The 13,680-nt window shown below is 46.5% G+C and overlaps 1 protein-coding gene across 1 annotated transcript in view; it reads right to left on the reverse strand.

The window, feature by feature from the left end:
• CTIF (cap binding complex dependent translation initiation factor) overlaps positions 1-13,680 on the reverse strand; it is a 531,105-nt gene that overhangs the window by 365,792 nt on the left and 151,633 nt on the right. Inside the window, exon 4 of the mRNA XM_030192931.1 lies at positions 11,611-11,684. Coding sequence (XP_030048791.1) covers positions 11,611-11,684 — 74 coding nt within the window. The remainder of the gene's footprint in view (positions 1-11,610; positions 11,685-13,680) is intronic.

The following is a 13,680-nucleotide window of genomic DNA, read 5'->3' on the forward strand; positions in this document are numbered from 1 at the left end:
GCAGGATCATGGCAGCTGGCTTCTCCTTTGGCACATGGAATCATAGCACCTAACTTCCCGTTCGGCCGCTTGCGTGATTCCAGAGCTTTCCCCCAGCTGCCCCGAAAATGCCGTCGCAGAAGGCCTTAAATGTCCACATATGACGACGCAATCTAAGCTTCTACCTGAGGCAGTGGAAGGTTAAGTGACTTTCCCCAAGATCAGCCCACTGTTCTATCCATTAGGCAGCTACTCCACTCCAAAACAGCCTGGTGATCTGGCTCTGGTCCAGACTGCAGTTCACCAAGACCTATGTGTCAATATTCAGCCAGTGGCAATCAGAATTTTTGTTTTTAAACTGGCTAAATTAAACCCAGATGTTCGATGTCCAGCTGTATCCGGGCACCAGTACAGAGTATAAAGGTCTTTGGTGGCACCGGGAAGCTATGACATGCCCCCACATATAACCACCTGGTTATACTGGCATCGGCATTGAATATCACCCGGCTCTGCTCAGACGCTTCCCAGACCACCCCAGCACTATCCAAGGAATGCTGCAGCAGGGCTGCTGAGAGAGGGGGACAGGGGGGGCCCGGCGCCGGGGTCAGGCCGCCGGCGCTGCAGTCCCCGGTCTCACCTGCCTGCCTCCTCGGCTCCGGGCCCCCTCTAATCAAAGCAGCAGTCACAGATCGCCACTCTTCTGGCCTTCCCTCCCTGTGTCCCACCCTCACAGACACCAGAAGTTACATCAGACGAGGGCGGGACACAGGGAGGGAAAGCCAGAAGAGTGGCGATCTGTGACTGCTGCTTTGATTAGAGGGGGCCCGGAGCTATGGAGGCAGGTAGGTGAGACCGCGGACTGCAGTGGCGGGGGGAGCAACGGGGGGGTGGCAGCGGCAGGGGCAGCGATGGAGGATGGAGGCAGGGCAGCGGGGGGACGGGGCAGCCTTGCCCCGGGCCTGGCCTAGTCTCTTGGCGGCCCTGTGCTGCAGTAGTCAGCAGGGGCATTCAGTCGCACTGCCCAGATAAATGCCGCTAGATGTCCCCCCCCCTCCTGCAGGACCGCCGAGGGGGAGGGGGCGATTCCCCCAGGCCTCCAAGGAGGGCCTGGTGCTCGCAGCCCAGGTAAGATCCAGCATTTTTCCCTTCCCTTGCAGCTCCTCCCCACCCCCATCCTCTACTTGCCTAGAGTCACTGAATGGCAGACAGCAGCAATTGAGAGAGACTGTACTGCCGAACACGGGTCCTTCTTCCTGCCGTGTCCCACCTATGTGGCATATACAGATTTAACGGGTGCATGTTCTGGGTGGACATTAAAAATTGGAAGACTGGGCACCCAAATGGCAGATGAAATTTAATGTGGACAAATGCAAAGTGATGCACATTGGGAAGAATATGCAGATCATAAGTACCTGATGCTAGGGAATCAGCATGCAAGAAAAAGATCTAGGTGTCATTGTAGACAATACGCCAACATTTTCTGTCCAGTGTAAAGCAGCGGCCAAAAAAGCAAAACAGGATGCTAGAAATTATTAGGAAAGGGATGCAAAATAAGACCGAGAATATTATACTTACGAGACTGGGAGACTGGGCGGCTAAATGGCAGATGACGTTTAATATGAGCAAGTGCAAGGTGATGCATGTGGGAAAAAAGAACCCGAATTATAGCTACGTCATGCAAGGTTCCACGTTAGGAGTTACGGACCAAGAAAGGGATCTGGGTGTCGTCGTCGATAACACACTGAAACCTTCTGCTCAGTGTGCTGCTGCGGCTAAGAAAGCGAATAGAATGTTGGGTATTATTAGGAAAGGTATGGAAAACAGGTGTGAGGATGTTATAATGCCGTTGTATCGCTCCATGGTGCAACCGCACCTTGAGTATTGTATTCAATTCTGGTCGCCGCATCTCAAGAAAGATATAGTAGAATTGGAAAAGGTGCAGCGAAGGGCAGCTAAAATGATAGCGGAGATGGGACGACTTCCCTATGAAGAAAGATTAAAGAGGCTAGGGCTATTCAGCTTGGAGAAGAGACGGCTGAGGGGAGACATGATAGAGGTATATAAAATAATGAGTGGAGTGGAACAGGTGGATGTGAAGCGTCTGTTCACGCTTTCCAAAAATACTAGGACCAGGAGGCATGCAATGAAACTACAGTGTAGTAAATTTAAAACAAATCGGAGAAAATGTTTCTTCACCCAACGTATAATTAAACTCTGGAATTTGTTGCAAGAGAAAGTGGTGAAGGCGGTTAGCTTAGCTGAGTTTAAAAAGGGGTTGGACGGTTTCCTTAAGGACAAGTCCATAAACCGCTACTAAATGGACTTGGGAAAAATCCACAGTTCCAGGAATGACATGTATAGAATGTTTGTACGTTTGGGAAGCTTGCCAGGTGCCCTTGGCCTGGATTGGCCGCTGTCGTGGACAGGATGCTGGGCTCGATGGACCCTTGGTCTTTTCCCAGTATGGCATTACTTATGTACTTATACTGCCTCTGTATCACTCCATGGTGCGACCTCACCTTGAATATTGTATTCAATTCTGGTTGTTGTATCTCAGAAGATATAGTGGAATTAGAAAAGGTTCAAAGAAGAGCGACCAAAATGATAACGGGAATGGCTGAGGGGGGCATATGATCGAGGTCTACAAAATCCCGAGTGGCTTAGTACAGGTAAAAGTGAATTGATTTTTCATTCTTTCAAAATGTACAAAGACCAGGGGACACTCAATGAAATTACACGGATATACTTTTAAAATGAATACAATGAAATATTTTTTTCACTCAAAGAATAGTTAAGTTCTGGAACTTAGTACCGGAAGACGTGGCAACACTGGTTAGTGTATCTGGGTTTAAAAAAGCTTTGGACAAGTTCCTGGAGGAAAAGTCCATAGTCTGCTATTGAGACAGACATGGGGGAAGCCACTGCTTACCCTGGGATCAGTAGCATGAATCTTGCTATTTGGGTTCTACCAGGTACTTGTGACCTGGGTTGGCCACTACTGGAAACAGGATACTGGAATAGATGGACCACTGGTGTGACCCAGTACAGCTATTCTTATGTATGACTCTTGGAGCTTGGTAATTAGAAGCCCCAATATCATGGAGCATAACCCTGGCACAGCAATCACCTGAAGTCTCTATTATTTTATGAAGTCTCTTTTATTGAATAAATCACAGATAATTTACTCACAGATAGATGTTCAGGATACGGAGACTTCTTAATCTGGAGGCTGTGGGAGGTGGAGATCTGAAGAGAGGTAGTTGTATTGCAGGGGAGGGGAAGGTAGTTGAACAGGTAGAAATAGTCCAAAGCTGGGTGACTGGAATGTGCGATATCTCATTTGAAAGGAGATATTCTCACTGAAGACCCATCTCTTTAATAAAGCATACCACAAAGATCAACCAATGTGAATATGCACAACTCGCCTAGCTATGTTTAGAACTGTTTCTCAATTATCTGCTTGTATAGTATAACTTTGTTTAATTAACATCACGATGACCAATACTCTGTAATACTAAATGTTTATTTACTAACATTCCTCCACTACTCATGATGTATTGTAAGCCACTTTGAGCCTGCAAAGAGGTGGGATAAGGTGGGAATACAAATGCAACAAATAAATAAAATAAATAAATACATTTCTGGGTAGCAGCACCTGTTACCCGGATAAAAGCCGCTGAGATAATTCAGCAGCATTATCATGATAATGCCACTGAATCTTCTTTATAGACCACCACAGCACTATCCAGACACTACTACTACTACTACTTGTAATTTCTATAGCGCTACTAGTCGTACGGAGCGCTGTACACTTGAACATGAAGAGACAGTCCCTGCTCAACAGAGCTTACAATCTAATTAGGACAGACAAACAGGACAAACAAAAGATAAGGGACTATTAAAGTGAGGATGATAAAATAAGGGTTCTGAACAAGTGAATAAGGGTTAGGAGTTAAAAGCCGCATCAAAAAGGTGGGCTTTTAGCTTAGATTTGAAGACGGACAGAGATGGAGCCTGACGTACCGGCTCAGAAAGTCTATTCCAGGCGTATGGTGCAGCAAGATAAAAGGAACGGAGTCTGGAGTTAGCGGTGGAGGAGAAGGGTGCAGATAAGAGAGATTTACCCAGTGAACGGAGTTCCCGGGGAGGAATGTAGGGAGAGATGAGAGTGGAGAGGTACTGAGGAGCTGCAGAGTGAATGCACTTATCTACTATAATAAAACTCACCCTCAACATTCTGAAGACAACGTTCTGAAGTCACTCAGTCACTCCCTGAAGGGTTCATGGATTCATGGTGGTGAAGCCAGAACACTGACCATGTCTCTCTGCCCCGCCCTCGCATGACGGACCAATCAGAAAAAACACCCTCAACATTCTGAAACACAAAGGACCATCACAACACCGTTCCCAGGCAACATTAGGCAACGTAAGACGGACCAATCAGAGGAAACTACTTGACAATAAGGGAGGAGCATTCCCCAGCAGAATGGCTCATTATCTGTGCAGCACAGAGAGCACAGAACCACCGCTGGAACGAGAGAAGAATATTCCTGCTGTGGGTATGTGCAAAAATGTACATTTACATTTCACCAACAGAAAGACCCCCCTCCACAAACCTCCTTGACAGACAAAACCACACACACACAATACAACAGAAACACACCCTCAAAGCCACACACCAATCCAACCCACTTTGCCAGCACAGCACAGCACATCCCCCAACCCCCAAGCAAAAAACAAAACAAAAAAAAGACACACATCAACAACCTGCACACACACCGCACCCTCACACATACACACACAAAATAACTCTATGACACATACACACACACACAAAAAAACCCACATGCTAGCACCCGTTTCATTGGTTTCGGAAACGGGCCTTTTCTACTAGTAGTTCAATAAGAGGAGTTTGAACTGTATGCGGAAACAGATAGGGAGCCAGTGACATTATATTACAATAGTCTAGCACGACAAAGAAAGCATAGAGAAGTTCAACTAGAAACAGTTGTTTTGGTAGAAGCAAACTATTCTAAACTGCAGAGAGAGAAAGCAAGCCCTGACTAAAGTGCTACTCTGGAAAATCAGCTTTGAAACTTATGAAGTTCCTAGAAGGCTCAATAGACGTAACAACTGAGCACATCTCATTCTTCTTGTGACTTTTGCTTTGGAGACGGATAGGAATAGATTTTATATCTGTCATATTAATAAAACATTTTGGGAACTGAATGTTCAAAGTTTTCCTGATTTTTCTAGACACACAAAAGGAAGAGGGAATTCCTTGCCCTTAGCCCTACATTTTCTTTCCCTGAAAGTTTCCTTTTAAACTTTTCCTGTAGATGATTTGTGTCTTTAAATGGTTTAAATCTGCTTTAAAAACTTGGCTTTTCCAGCATTCGTTTGACCATGCCTAGGTAGTCTGCAGTCTTATCTCACTGGGATTATTCCTTCTCTAACCCTTTCCCTTCCTCCGCCTCCTCTCTCTCCCAGCCTTCCCTCCCCCCACCTTCCTCCAACCCAATTTGTGATTTTCTGCCCTGTCTATTCTTTTGCCCTCTCTTTTCTTTCTATATGGGGACCCTCTGGGGGTGGAAACATGGCTGGGACACAATTTATTCTGCATAGTGGCAACTTTCAGCACTGCTATTCAGATTAATTTAGGACAGCAACAAAGCTGCCTCACATGCTATCTGGATACAGGCTGACATCACACCTCACTGCTCCATCCAGATGTTCAGCAACAGCCACTATCTGGATACGGTCACTGAATGCATGGATATACTTCAAAGTATTTTCCCATCTGAACCCACATATGCTCCAAGGCAGGCATAAATAATCTAAATTAATCTATCTAATCCAGGCATTTATTGATCACTCATTCCCAGAACGGGTCCAAAGTGGTTTACAAAAAGCTCAACCAGATATACTCTAGGAATTACAAAATATAAATAAAGCTTAAAATGACAAGTCTTGTCTTACATTTGTAGCCCGCACTTTGCCACTCATGGCAGGCTCAATGCGGCTTACATATTGTATACAGGTACTTATTTGTACCTGGGGCAATGGAGGGTTAAGTGACTTGCCCAGAGTCACAAGGAGCTGCCTGTGCCTGAAGTGGGAATCAAACCCAGTTCCCCAGGACCAAAGTCCACCACACTAACCACTAGGCCACTCCTCCGCTAGGAGTATTCCATGTAGAAGACTGCCCTTGCAAGCCGTGCAGGCTTCTGTTTCTGTGCGCGGCTGCAAGGGCAGTCTTCTACATGGAATGTTGCTAGTGGAATAGCAACATTAACATTCCATGTAGAATCTCAAATAGTAGCAACATTCCATCTAGAATCTCCAATAGTATCTATTTTATTTTTGTTACATTTGTACCCTGCGCTTTCCCACTCATGGCAGGCTCAATGCAGCTTACATGGGGCAATGGAGGGTTAAGTGACTTGCCCAGAGTCACAAGGAGCTGCCTGTGCCTGAAGTGGGAATCGAACTCAGTTCCTCAGTTCCCCAGGACCAAAGTCCACCATCCTAACCACTAGGCCACACTTTATGTATTTTGCTGGACTGTTTTTGATACAGAACCACTTTCAAGTACTCCAAAAGAAAAACTAAGAAGGCTACCGATTGACAGTAAGAGGTAGACTGTTCCAGAGATAAGTTGCTTGATAGAAGGGAAAACTATTTCAAATTCTCTTAGGGGCCCTTTTACTAAGCTGTGGTAAAAAGAAGTGGTGCAGCCAGATCTCGACGTGGAGGGAGTCCAGAGCCCAAAGTGCGGGGGGGGGGGGGGGGGCACATTTTGGCCCGCCTCCTTACATACCTTGGCTGGCGGGGGTCCCCAACCCCCACCAGCTGAAGCGTTTGTCCAGCGCTGGTCTCCGCCGCATTGACTGCACTGCTCTTCCCCTCACATCGTGTGCATGCTTGTTTTAGTGAAACTGAGCATGCGCGACATTTTGTGCATGCTCGATTTCATTAAAACGAGAATGCACGTGACGTGAGAGGAAGAGCAGGGCAGGCAATGCGTCGAACATCAGAGCTGGACAAACGCTTCAGCTGGCAGGGGTCCCCAACCCTTACCAGCCAAACCAGGGGCCCCAGAGCCAAAATGGAGGGGCCCAGGCCCCCCGTAGCTACGCCACTGGTAGAGGGCCCTGTACTAGCGTCAAGGATCATTTTTGCTATGTGCCGAGGCCCTTCATACCGCAGCAGATAAAAAGGCTGAAAAAGACATGGCCATGGTGTACGACTGCTCTTACCGCATTGCCGTGCGGGGGGGAGGGGGAACGACTTACCACCACCACCACCCACTGAGGTGGCGGTAAGGGCTCCTGTGCTAACCCGGTTGCCCGCTGGGTAACCTCCCGCAGAAATGTTTTTTAAAAATATTTCCACAAGTGCCAGAAATGCCGTGTGCTGGGGGTGGAACTACCGCCGACGCCCACACTGGGCCAGATTGGCATCCGGTAAACCCATAGTAGGCTTATCACCGCTTAGTAAAGGGGCCCCTTGTTGCACAACCCCCCCCCCCCCCCCCCCCCAAGCAAACAACAATCTCACATACAAAAACTGTGTGTGGAAGATGAGGCAGTTAACCGCTCATTTGGACTTGGTGTTTGGAAGAATGGATGACAGGGTCGGGGTAGGGGGGACTGGGCTTACGTCTCTGTGTTCAAAACAATGTCCAACAGCAAACAACTGAATTTTGGAGCTTAGATCCTTAACTGGTTCCCTTTGGTCATTCAGTTCTGCAAAATTTGGTACTTGACACATGTAGGTAGCAAAATTTTACATTAGTACATATGAAGCCCCAAGTGATGCTTCTCTTTCCAACGTGTTTTAGCTGTTTCTGCTGAATGTGCCAAAGACATTTAAAACACTCCACAAACTGTGTTAAATCCCAGCCTGGACATCTTTTTTCCCCAGCCTAGAATGGGTGGCAGAGCTGGTGGTTGGGAGGCGGGGCTAGTGTGGGCAGACTTATACGGTCTGTGTCAGAGCCGGTGGTGGGTGGCAGGGATAGTGCTGGGCAGACTTATACGGTCTGTGCCAGAGCCGGTGGTGGGTGGCAGGGATAGTGCTGGGCAGACTTATACGGTCTGTGCCCTGAAGAGGACAGTACAAATAAAAAAGTAGCACATATGAATTTATCTTCTTGGGCAGACTGGATGGACCATGCAGGTCTTTTTCTGCCGTCATCTACTATGTTACTATGTAATCAAAATTGAGTACCAACAGCATAGAAACACTTGCCAGTGGGACAAAACTAGAACAAGTTATCTTCGTAGTTGGATGACACGAGATGGAAATATCTAATGGAGGTAATAGAGAATTGCAAATGCAAAAATGACTTTTCAGGATTGTAACACAGTAGATGGGAGAAAAAGACCACCTGACCCAGCCAGTCTGCCCAGTTATTCTTATCTACTTTACCAAGAATATAATGTATTTGTTTCCATGGGTTTGTAATACTATCATTAAATTTAAGTACATAAGTGTTGCCATACTGGGACAGACCAAAGATTCATCAAGCCCGGTATCCTGTTTCCAATAGTGGCCAATCCAGGTCACAAGTACCTGGCAAGATCCCAATATGGTGCAATACATTTTATGCTGCTTATCCCAGAAATAAACAATTGTGCCTGTGCTCTGTCGAGCATCAAAATATAACAAAATATTTAAACACACATGAATACAAGTGTATTGCTTCTTCAGCTTATTGAGAGTGGAGTAGTCTCATATATAACACACGATAAAGATTATTTGATTTTTCACCCAATGACTGGGTGTATTATCTGTGTGTATTGTCTAATCATTGACTTAACCTCCACCTCCCTTTGCTAATCTTATATATGAAAATATATTTCTGTTTATCAATATGCTATCATCTAATTTTATGCAGCACTTAGCTTGAACAAGTTGGTGCTCTTAAAACCCCGACAGGTCCCCGTTTCGTGACTACTTTTTCAAGGGGGAGTCACCAGTTCTAAAACCAAAAACAAGATGCAGCACAAAGTTACAGTGGGGGAAATAAGTATTTGATCCCTTGCTGATTTTGTAAGTTTGCCCACTGACAAAGACATGAGCAGCCCATAATTGAAGGGTAGGTTATTGGTAACAGTGAGAGATAGCACATCACAAATTAAATCCGGAAAATCACATTGTGGAAAGTATATGAATTTATTTGCATTCTGCAGAGGGAAATAAGTATTTAATCCCTCTGGCAAACAAGACCTAATACTTGGTGGCAAAACCCTTGTTGGCAAGCACAGCGGTCAGACGTCTTCTGTAGTTGATGATGAGGTTTGCACACATGTCAGGAGGAATTTTGGTCCACTCCTCTTTGCAGATCATCTCTAAATCATTAAGAGTTCTGGGCTGTCGCTTGGCAACTCGCATCTTCAGCTCCCTCCATAAGTTTTCAATGGGATTAAGGTCTGGTGACTGGCTAGGCCACTCCATGACCCTAATGTGCTTCTTCCTGAGCCACTCCTTTGTTGCCTTGGCTGTATGTTTTGGGTCATTGTCGTGCTGGAAGACCCAGCCACGACCCATTTTTAAGGCCCTGGCGGAGGGAAGGAGGTTGTCACTCAGAATTGTACGGTACATGGCCCCATCCATTCTCCCATTGATGCGGTGAAGTAGTCCTGTGCCCTTAGCAGAGAAACACCCCCAAAACATAACATTTCCACCTCCATGCTTGACAGTGGGGACGGTGTTCTTTGGGTCATAGGCAGCATTTCTCTTCCTCCAAACACGGTGAGTTGAGTTCATGCCAAAGAGCTCAATTTTTGTCTCATCTGACCACAGCACCTTCTCCCAATCACTCTCGGCATCATCCAGGTGTTCACTGGCAAACTTCAGACGGGCCGTCACATGTGCCTTCCGGAGCAGGGGGACCTTGCGGGCACTGCAGGATTGCAATCCGTTATGTCGTAATGTGTTACCAATGGTTTTCGTGGTGACAGTGGTCCCAGCTGCCTTGAGATCATTGACAAGTTCCCCCCTTGTAGTTGTAGGCTGATTTCTAACCTTCCTCATGATCAAGGATACCCCACGAGGTGAGATTTTGCATGGAGCCCCAGATCTTTGTCGATTGACAGTCATTTTGTACTTCTTCCATTTTCTTACTATGGCACCAACAGTTGTCTCCTTCTCGCCCAGCGTCTTACTGATGGTTTTGTAGCCCATTCCAGCCTTGTGCAGGTGTATGATCTTGTCCCTGACATCCTTAGACAGCTCCTTGCTCTTGGCCATTTTGTAGAGGTTAGAGTCTGACTGATTCACTGAGTCTGTGGACAGGTGTCTTTCATACAGGTGACCATTGCCGACAGCTGTCTGTCATGCCGGTAACGAGTTGATTTGGAGCATCTACCTGGTCTGTAGGGGCCAGATCTCTTACTGGTTGGTGGGGGATCAAATACTTATTTCCCTCTGCAGAATGCAAATAAATTCATATACTTTCCACAATGTGATTTTCCGGATTTAATTTGTGATGTGCTATCTCTCACTGTTACCAATAACCTACCCTTCAATTATGGGCTGCTCATGTCTTTGTCAGTGGGCAAACTTACAAAATCAGCAAGGGATCAAATACTTATTTCCCCCACTGTACTTACAAAATTATTCTAAAAGGCATATTAGTTGTATAATTACTTGTATTCTAAATAAAAATGCTGATGGCTTACCAAGTAACTGTCTCAAGTGCAACTGCAGCATTACTCTGTCTCCCCCTTGAAAAAGTAGCCACGAAACGGGGACCTGTCGGGGTTTTAAGAGCACCAACTTGTTCAAGCTAAGTGCTGCATAAAATTAGATGATAGCATATTGATAAACAGAAATAAATTTTCATATATAAGATTAGCAAAGGGAGGTGGAGGTTAAGTCAATGATTAGACAATACACACAGATAATACACCCAGTCATTGGGTGAAAAATCAAATAATCTTTATCGTGTGTTATATATGAGACTACTCCACTCTCAATAAGCTGAAGAAGCAATACACTTGTATTCATGTGTGTTTAAATATTTTGTTATATCCCAGAAATAAGCAGTGAATTTTCTCAAGACCATTTTAATAACGGCTTAAGGACTTTTCTTTTAGGAAGCTATCCAAACCTTTTTTAAACCCCGCTAAGCTAACTGCTTTTACCACATTCTCTGGCACCGAATTCCAGAGCTTAAATTACACACTGAGTGAAAAAAACATTTTCTCTGATTCGTTTTAAATTTACTACTTTATAGCTTTATTGCGTGCCCACTAGTCCTAGTATTTTTGGAAAGAGTAAACAAGCGGTTCATGTCTACCCGTTCCATTCCACTCAGTATTTTATAGACCTCTATCATATCTCCCCTCAGCCATCTTTTCTCCAAGCTGAAGCGCCCTAGCCATTTCAGCTTTTCCTCATAGGGAAGTCGTCCCATCCCCTTCATCATTTTCGTCGCCCATCTCTGTACTTTTTCTACAGTAATTCCACTATATCTTTTTTGAGATGCGGTGACCAGAATTGCACACAGTTCAATAAAAATGGTTAATAACATTAGGAAGCAGGGTCCTGCTTTTCCAAACTGCTGCTGGTACCACCGTGATTATTTCAGGGCATTTTTAATATGGCATTAAATGATCTTACCTTATTGAATCCAAGTTGTTGGCTTCCCAAATATCTGTCCCCAGCACATCAAGGGAATTCTGCCAATTGCCATGCTGGAAAAAGAGCAAAAAAACATGAGTTTTAAAAAAAGAGGGGGGGGGGGGGGGAGATGTAAAAATTAGTACTGCAGATTAAAAAAAAAGTTTACACAGTGCTGAATGCAATTTCAAAAGCATGTAATGAGCAGGTGAACACCATTCGCTGTGCTAAGAAAGCGCATCCTATATAATAATTCTCACCTCCAACGTTCTATGCTTGGGACCGTGGCTCCCTGGCTGCAAGTGGTCTGCAAGGCAGACACGCACGGACGTCGCTAATGTCAACACAGCTGGTTTCCCTATTCCTCCTACTGCCTCGGAATCAGCTGTCACCCCCCCCCCCCCGCGCTATGGCCCCCTCGAAACCCACCCCCTCCCGCGAACCTGTCGATCCCCCCCCCCCCAGAACGCCAAAAACCGTACCCCCCCTCCCGCCGCTGTTGTGCACTACCTTCGGGTGGGTTCCTCAATCATCTTCTTTAGAAAGTTTAACTCCGTGCGTCCGACGTCAGATGTGCGGAGTTAAACTTTCTAAGAAGATGATTGAAGAACCTACGGGAAGGGAAGGTAGCACAACAACGGCGGCGGTAGTTTTCGCTGGCACGGGGGGGGGGGGGGAACGACAGGTTCGCGGAAGGGGGGGGGGTTCGCCTGCCTAAGGCCCGTTTCCTTGCCTACAGAAACGGGCCTTTTTTTACTAGTCTTTAAATAACTCGAGGATTCAAAACAGAATTTGCAGCTTATCCTGCAACATTTTCCCCATCAGATCACATACTAAGAAAAACATTGGGAAAGAGTATTAAACAGCCCAAGAGGATTTGTAGGGATAATTTCATGAACTTTTTTCCTGTATAACAGGGCTTTTAGAAAATGACCCTAGAGGTTACAGAATGTGCGTGCATTTGTGTCCTGTGCACGGCTTATAAAATATGCACAATTGCACTGAGCTACTATAAATTTCTATGACTTCAAAACTGAAACCAATCTACAAACTGGGTTTTGATAAGTATCATTTGTGGATTAAATCAGACTGGCATTTTGATCTGTGAGTTTTTCTTATCTACTTTTTCAGGATGACATACATGTGTGACTAGAGAAGACTGGCAGACAATGTACCAATTTTCCTTTCCCATGGCAACTGGTGCTGTGGAGAAAGGTTTGGGGGGGGGGGGGGGAATTTTTTAAGTAGGGAAAATTATCTGAGTCTCTGTTGAGAGGGGAGTTGAGTGGAAGCGGTCACTGAGGACAGGACACAAATGATGTCGCTATGCTCACATTAGCCCTCTCCTCAAGTCACTTCACTGGCTCCCTATCCGTTTCCGCATTCAATTCAAACTTCTCTTACTGACCTATAAGTGCATTCACTCTACCGCTCCCCAGTACCTCTCCACTCTTGTCTCTCCCTAAGCCAGTGGCGTAGCTACGTGGGGCCTGAGCCCCGTAGTTTCCAGCCTGGACCCCCCTCCCGGCGAACCCGCCCCCGCCTACCTTCACTTTTGCTGGCGGGGGACCCCACTCCCCGCCAGCCGACGTCCTCTCCGTCCTGCTCCTGCATGCATTGCTGATGTCCTGCACGTTGTACGTGCGGCGTCAGATTCAGAGAACAGAACTCTGTTCTCGGAGTCTGACGTCCTGCACGTACAGGACGTCAGCAATGCATGCAGGAGCAGGATGGAGAGGACGTCGGCTGGCGGTGAGTGGGGTCCCCCGCCAGCAAAAGTGAAGGTAGGCGACGGCGGGGGAGGGTTCACGGCGGGAGGGGGGGTCGGAAAAGACGCGGGGGGCCGGAAATGACGGCGGGGGGCGGCGCCGGGGGGAGGGCTAAAATGTGCCCCCTCCCCTCGGGCTTTGGACCCCCCTCCCACGGACGTCTGGCTACGCCCCTGCCCTAAGCCCCCCCTCAGGTACTCCGTTCTGTGGATAAATCTCTGTCTCCTTCTCCTCTACTGCTAATTCCAGACTCCATTCCTTTTATCTCGCAGCACCTCATGCCTGGAATAGACTTCCCGAA

Source organism: Microcaecilia unicolor, chromosome 2 (assembly GCF_901765095.1).
Source record: "Microcaecilia unicolor chromosome 2, aMicUni1.1, whole genome shotgun sequence".
Classification (NCBI taxonomy): domain Eukaryota; kingdom Metazoa; phylum Chordata; class Amphibia; order Gymnophiona; family Siphonopidae; genus Microcaecilia; species Microcaecilia unicolor.